The sequence below is a fragment of the Anarrhichthys ocellatus genome, unplaced genomic scaffold (assembly GCF_004355925.1).
Source record: "Anarrhichthys ocellatus isolate YVR2014 unplaced genomic scaffold, GSC_Weel_1.0 scaffold11, whole genome shotgun sequence".
Classification (NCBI taxonomy): domain Eukaryota; kingdom Metazoa; phylum Chordata; class Actinopteri; order Perciformes; family Anarhichadidae; genus Anarrhichthys; species Anarrhichthys ocellatus.
The window spans coordinates 10,657,731-10,665,191 of NW_022280041.1; the positions used below are offsets into that span (position 1 = coordinate 10,657,731).

General features: G+C 39.3%; 1 protein-coding gene and 1 pseudogene across 1 annotated transcript; both read left to right on the forward strand.

The window, feature by feature from the left end:
- On the forward strand, nucleotides 1-3,661 carry LOC116385759 (uncharacterized; annotated as a pseudogene).
- LOC116385757 (uncharacterized) lies at nucleotides 3,656-7,241 on the forward strand. Its single transcript, XM_031851468.1, has 5 exons — nucleotides 3,656-4,751; nucleotides 4,882-5,577; nucleotides 5,928-6,056; nucleotides 6,139-6,179; nucleotides 6,302-7,241. Exons 1-5 carry the CDS (start codon nucleotides 4,658-4,660, stop codon nucleotides 6,419-6,421), a joined length of 1,080 nt encoding a protein of 359 aa, XP_031707328.1. The 5' UTR covers nucleotides 3,656-4,657; the 3' UTR covers nucleotides 6,422-7,241.
- The last annotated feature ends 220 nt before the right edge of the window (nucleotides 7,242-7,461 follow it).

Here is a 7,461-nt window from a genome sequence, read left to right on the forward strand (position 1 = left end):
CACGATGACATCTTCGAGGTTTGCTTTGTACCTGACTTATCTGTTCCTGGGAACAACAGGTGTTGTGAATGTATTTGCATTCTTCTACATTTTATATGATTACAAATGTTGCATGCAGGCATTGTGATAGACTTATATCATTGAATTAAATGTGCTCTTTCTGGATCTCTCTTCTCTTCAGCTCAGATGACCAATGTGGAATCGTCAATATATGTGCGTCAAGACAGTGGTTTTTATTCGGCAGATGTTGGCGACAGCGTGACTTTGCGATGTTATTACGAAGGAATTGCAGCAAACTTTTACTGGTACAAGCAAACTCTGGGACAGAAACCGAAGTTGGTGTCTACGTTTTATAAACATGAAAAAAGTGGCACTTTTCGTAACGAATTTAAGAACGATCCTCGTTTCACACTCGACACAGGAAACAATAAAAATCACATGACAATCTCCGATTTACACATTTGAGACTCAGCTACTTACTACTGTACAGGTTGCTATTCATACGATTTTGAGTTTGCAGAGGGCGCTACTGTCAGTGTAAAGGGTTCAGGTTTGAACGTCCCAACTTCTGTCCATCAGTCAGCATCTGCGACCATCCAGCCGGGAGGCTCTGTGACTCTGAACTGTACAGTTCACACTGGGACCTGTGATGGACAACACAGTGTTTACTGGTTCAAAGACTCTGAAGCATCTCGTCCAGGACTCATTTACACTGATGGAGGCAAGAATGATCAGTGTAAGAGGAAACCCAACACACAAACACACACCTGTGTCTACAACCTGCCGATGAAGAGCCTGAACCCGTCTCATGCTGGGACCTACTACTGTGCTGTTGCCTTGTGTGGACACATACTGTTGACTGGAGACGAGAAAAAGTCAGACTTTGAGTGTAAGTAACATTTCATATACATCGTAGTTGTCATTACTAGCTCCTCGATGTTCTACAGCTCGGTAACATCTTCTATCATTTTGATCTGCAGATGAAGTCCACTCTTTTGTCTTGGTGTATTTCTTGAGTGGAGCTTTGGCATTCATCACCATCCTGGTTGTTTTACTGGCATACGCAGCATTTAAAATGAACAACAGAAACCGCTGCCAATGTACAGGTAGGCTTACTGTCATTTGTATTTTTAACAGTCTGTATTTATGCGCTTGATAGTGGGGCGACCATTTGAGGATGATATGAAGAATAAAGACAACCTAATCAAGACAAGAGTGTCAGAAATCAATTACTCCCCCATGCTGATTACTACTACATACCATGAGGATATATTTATGGTTTATCCGTTGCACATCTCAAGTACAACTTCAGATTTTCAGTCATCAGTTTGAGGGAGAGTCTGTGAGATGATTGATGGAGACTTTACGCTGTTAGATGGTGCTGGTGTTACAGTATGAATTGGTTTTAGTTTGGGTCTTCATTGATTCATTTGTGTCGATAGGTACTACTCATAAAATCAATATGGTATTTTTTGTCTTTGCCAGACTCAAGATCTTCAGCTGCCTTGACTCCAAATGCAGTGGTGAGTACTTTTTAAGTATTTCACCGCAATAAATATAAATATATATACTGTATATATATATATATATATATATATATATATACGACAGATATACAACAACAACAACGTATGGGGGGCTACACCTATACAAATGAATGCTATTTAGTACAATAGTTCTGAAATACATACTGTAACTGTTTGGTCTTTTCCGCGACCTGAACTTACCCAACCATAACCTGGACTTTTAAAAAACTAGATTCTGCTGCATGAATTTCCATTGTGTGTACAAACCAGAACGTTTTGGAAATGTGTCATTGCATTATATAAGTGTTGCTGTTAGTGTGTTTACACATGTATGTATTACATGAGTGATGTGTATTGACATGGTGATTGAAAATTGAAAATATATTTCATGACCAGGATTACCAAGATTCAGACAACCTCCATTATGCTGCTTTAAGGGGACACAAGGTCAACAGATCAAGAAGACAGAGGGACGACGAATGTGTGTACTCCAGTGTAAGGTGATGGAGCTGGGAATATTTCATGTCTCCCTAATTGTTGTTCAAGAGGAATGTGTCTATCAAGCTATACAAGGTCTATTATTCTGAAATAGGAGCATTGCTGTCAGATCCTTTCCTCGCAGTAAACTAATAAAACGAGTGCTTTCAAGAGCTCAACAGGTTGTGCTTCATTATTGAGAGTGTGTACATGACAGACACTGGCCATACCTGTCTGTTTAATGCCCCCTAATGCCGGGAGACGCGTCTCATTTCCTTCATTTAAACCTTGCCTCTGGTACACGGGGCACACAGGCAGATGAGCTGGAGTCATTGGGCAGCACATGCTTGTTGAAATTGAGGTTTATCATTGTTGTTTTTTCTTGTTCAGGTGTGAGTTCTCTCTCAACCAGTGTTTCCCTCTTCACCAGATAAAAAGAAGCATTTGTCCATTTGGTCTCGGGTTTAACTAGAGGTGGAACTTTCTTTACAATAATGACTGCGAGAGCGAAAGTGCTGGAGGGTGTGCACAGGAGCAGAGAAACTAAATCTATATATTATTGGCAACAAAAATTACAACAAAAATGCAGGTAACATGATCATATTCCAAGTGCTTTTAACAGAATATACATTCTGAAATCAGCAAGCCTCTGCAAACATCAGGCATGAATGATACGGATGGGACTTCTTCTGTTCACATGCTCAGGATCAGCAGTGCCGGCCCTCTCATCGCAGGGTGGAAACAAGACTGAATACAGACAAACCCAGAGATGTAAGGATCTTCATTTAGCCTCTGTGTGGTCGGCAGCCAAAGATTATCTGTCAATATGCTTCTGTCTCTTTGTCTTTGGGGTTTCAGACAGGAAGTTTCTGCAGTGCTTTCATGCACAGCAGCCTCACAGTACAACTCTAATGCGCAAACAACTCTAGTAGATTGTATCAATAAATAAATCAGAGACAAAAGGCTTGACTATGGTTTGATCAAATAATAACTAGTAATCTACACATTACAACTCTGTGTCATTAACATAGATACCGTCAATCATGACATTGATTTTATCTGTATCATTCAGAGTGCAGTGCAACAGTGTCGACTGGCTAAGGGAGTGGCACTTTGCTGTGAGAGTAAACTGCTCATCATGTCCTCCAACAGAAATCACTTATTTCTTGATAGAAATAGCTGAAACAATTTACATCACTGTGCAATGTGATGAGTTACATTAACTACTTGCTACAACAACAACAGCCACTGCAAAGAAAATATTAAGTTCAGCCATGCTAGTGACGTGGCTCTAGGGATGGCAATCTGGGTTGGTCGGCTGATCATCTACTTTGATCCAGCCTCTAATATAAGGAACTCTTTGGTGATCAAAAACAAAGGTCAAAGTTTTCACTTATCCCGTGAAATGGCTCAACATCTACTGGATGAATTTGCACAACATTTGGTGCAGACATTCATTGTCCCCAGAAGCTGACTCCTACTGTGCTGACTTTGGTTATCCCCGGTCTCTTTGTCTACCACCGTCAGGTTCACATTTGTGGTTGTGAGTGAAATGCTATTGGATGGATTGACATGAAATGTGGCACTCCCATTCATATTCCCCACAGGATGGATTGTAATCACTTTGATGGTGCCTTAACCGTTCCTTAAACAGCATTATCGGGTCGCTTTTTAAAATAATGTTTTGCTCAATGGTTCAATTTATGACCAAATTACTGCTAAACTAATGACATTCCTAGGATATAGTAATGAGCAAAAGGTAAACTAAGATTGCTTTTAGCTTCTAAGTTCTGTTCCTAAGTACAGCCTAAAAGCCTAACCCAAATGGGTTATTGTTTGGTAGAGGCTCAGTTAAGACAAATATTTTAAACAAATAAAAGTGTAGACTTCAGCGGGTATGACATACACATACATCCTTACAAAGATCGAGTTATACCATAGGATTTTTTTGTATCGTTTGCATCTTTCCATCAAGCCCACTTCCAGCATTCACCTTTATCACTCCTGTGACGAAGGAGGTGTGAACGAGTGAAAGCATTCCTATTAGACGGATAATTGGCATTTCACCTGATCAAAAAAACGTTTTTTTGTGGATAAAGGAAATATTCACACTTGCATCAAGCTTTTCATCAATTGTTAAGAAGTGTTTATCTGGGTGTAATAGACCAAATGACATTCATACAATATCATCAGTGGGATTCAGTACTTCTTCAAATGTTTGAATTACCAAGTATTTTACTTTATTACTTTTCACTTTTCAACAATAATCTGAGAAAAAAAACATTTTGTGTCTTTGTCTCTTGGTTCTCAAAGCACTCTCTAAATACCGTAACCCGTTAGAGCTCTTTGTGCTGCTGACGTCGGCTGATGAAAGCGAGTGATCTGTGGACAACAAAACTCTAGTTGAACTTTACTTCTCTCCACACTCCTTGTAACCAAGTTATTTCTGTTCTGAGGGATTTTATACATGAGGGTGAGAAATCATATTGTGATTCTAGTACCTCTCACCACGTGGCTTGACTCTACAGTAGAACCAATTGAATTTGCAATGGAGGGGGCACTGAATATGTGTTCACTGTTTCCAAAATAGGATATTCAGTGTCACTTCTTGTTAGCCAATCAAACGCAGTCCTCTCTCTAAGAGTAGAGAACGTATGGAGGTTCTCCACATTCATGAAGACATTTTGATCACGATGACATCTCTGAACTTTGTTTTGTATCTGACTTGTCTTTGCTTGTGGAGAATAGGTAAGTTGGATATTATGTGGATGTATTAGTATCCTCATGAATATATATTCATTGCCGCTATAATTTCAAATCATTATATAACTTCTAACATGGCATTAATTGTACTCTTTTTGGTGTCTTTTCTATTCAGCTCCGACAATTACTGACAAATTGTCTGTGTGTCAAGAGAGTGGTTTTGTATCAGCTGATGTTGGAGACAGCGTGACGTTACGGTGTTTCTATGAAGACGACGTCTTAGCTATGTTTTTCTGGTACAAGCAAACTCTGGGAAAGAAACCAAGGCTTGTCTCCAGCTTCTATAAATTTGCTACAAATAGCAGTTTTAGTGATGAATTTAAAAACAATCCACGCTTCACACTGGAAACTAATAACAAGAACAATCACTTGACAATCTCAGAGTTGCGCATCTCAGACTCTGCTACTTACTTCTGCATGCATTTCGATAAATACAAGTTTGAATTTTGCGAGGGCACTACTGTTAATGTAAAAGGTTCAGGTTTGAACATCCCAGCTTTGGTCTACCAGTCACCATCTGAGACCATCCAGACAGGAGGCTCTGTGACTCTGAACTGTACAGTTCACACTGGGACCTGTGATGGACAACACAGTGTTTACTGGTTGAAAGACTCTGAAGAATCTCATCCAGGACTCATTTACACCGATGGAGGCAGGAATGATCAGTGTGAGAGGAAACCCAACACACAAACACACACCTGTGTCTACAACCTGCCGATAAAGAGCCTGAATCCATCTCATGCTGGAACCGACTACTGTGCTGTTGCCTTGTGTGGACACATACTGTTTGGAAATCGGACCAACTTAGTGAGTAAGTGATGTCAAATTCTAGCAGAGAAGAAATTATTACTATTCCCGTATCAAATGTGTATGTAAAGGCAAATTAAAACAGCAAGGAGTCCAACAGTACCATGACACAATTTTGATACGTATACCTTTGATTTGATTGAGATTTTACTGAATGTGACAAAGTGAACTTGTCAGTGCTCTCTGGTGAACCAACTCTGCGATGGAGACACCATTTCTCAATTTCTAAACGTAGTTTGGCATCTGCCGAGATATACACCGATACTGATAAAAATGCAATAAGCTATCGGACGATTTATCAATCTAGCTCTACTGAAAGGTTTGTAATGTCTCATGATGTCTGGCTCTCTGTAGATGAGGTGGACTCTCCGGACTCTCTTGTGTATGTCCTGACTGCAGCTTTGGCATTCAACACCATCCTGGTTGTTTTACTGGCTTTCTCAGTGTACAAGATGAGGAAGAGAAGCAGCTGCCAGTGCACAGGTAACTAGGAATGTTTTCATCCAACAGCTTGTCTTCATTGAAGATGGTTTTGAAATAAAAAGCTTTTTCTGTTTCCCAACAGAGTCTCAAAGAGTTTCAGCTTTTACCGCAACAAATGCAGAGGTGACTATTATCTATTCAAAATAACTGTTTAATTCTGACACATTTAAAATCACAACAATTCATTTCTTCCATCTACTTCATTGTGATTCATACATTTAAAATTAAAATAAATGTGCTACTAGAGTTACCAAGATGCAGACAACCTCCATTATGCTGCTTTGAGGGACCACAGGGCCAACGGATCAAGAAGACAGAGAGACAACACCAAGACTGAATGTGTGTACTCCAGTGTAAGGCTGTAGAGCTGGACATGATTCATTTCTATATATATTTTTCTATATATATTTCTTTGTAAAACGTCATTTTGTTTACACCTGTTAACATGTTGAGATGTGATGTAGATATTTTCATATACATATAATGGAGGTAAAGCCTTGGATTGCAGTAATCTACTTCACCAACTGTGCAATGACAGTTCAGCTGTGCTAGCAAACGTGCCATATTTCCACTGTTACTATACCCGTTGTATCGGTCTCTCATGAGATGAGCAAAACCTTAACCGTTGACCATGTGTACATATGTTTGTAAAAGCATCGCAGATATCAGCAACATATTTTTCTACAGTCCTCTGGTCTGAGAAGTACTGTATGCCTTAAGGCCTTTATACAAAAGGGGCATATAACAAATAACAGACATGAAGATGAGAAATTATCTGCTGTGAATATTATATGACCAGGGCTTTTATTGTGAAAGGTAAGAATGGAGGGAGAGGATCAATGCTGCCGTTATCAAAGATGAAAGGAGAAATACAGTTTGCCATCTTGGTTCAGACTATGGAACCTACAAAATATACTGAGGTGGAAATTATTCTCACAAAAAAAGCAGTTTTTATAGTTTTTACTTGTTTACTTGTTTTTGCATATTGTAACAAACTCACTGATGTAAGAATCTTTGTATAGCCTACCTTGTGGTTTGCAGTCAACAGATGAGATCTATGTATGCTTTGAGAAGGCCGGACATATGCATATTTATGAACCTATGCTCTTTGTTTTGGTGTCTGTGTGGTTTTAAGCAGAATGTCTTCACATTGTAACTTAGTTTTCTTTTCTAAAATCCATTGTTTTCAACCAAATGCAACTGTGAATCTTCATTTTCTATAATTCATGACCAATCCTTTAATCCAATCATGTCACACTCCAGTACTATTGAGCAATAACATCACAATCAGGCAACTGCTGCACGCATCTAACTTAAATCTCCAGGAGCTCTACCTGTAAGTTCATTGTGTGTGCCAATGAACACACATAGAAGTGAATGCGAGTGGAAAGCCAGTCAGGGATCG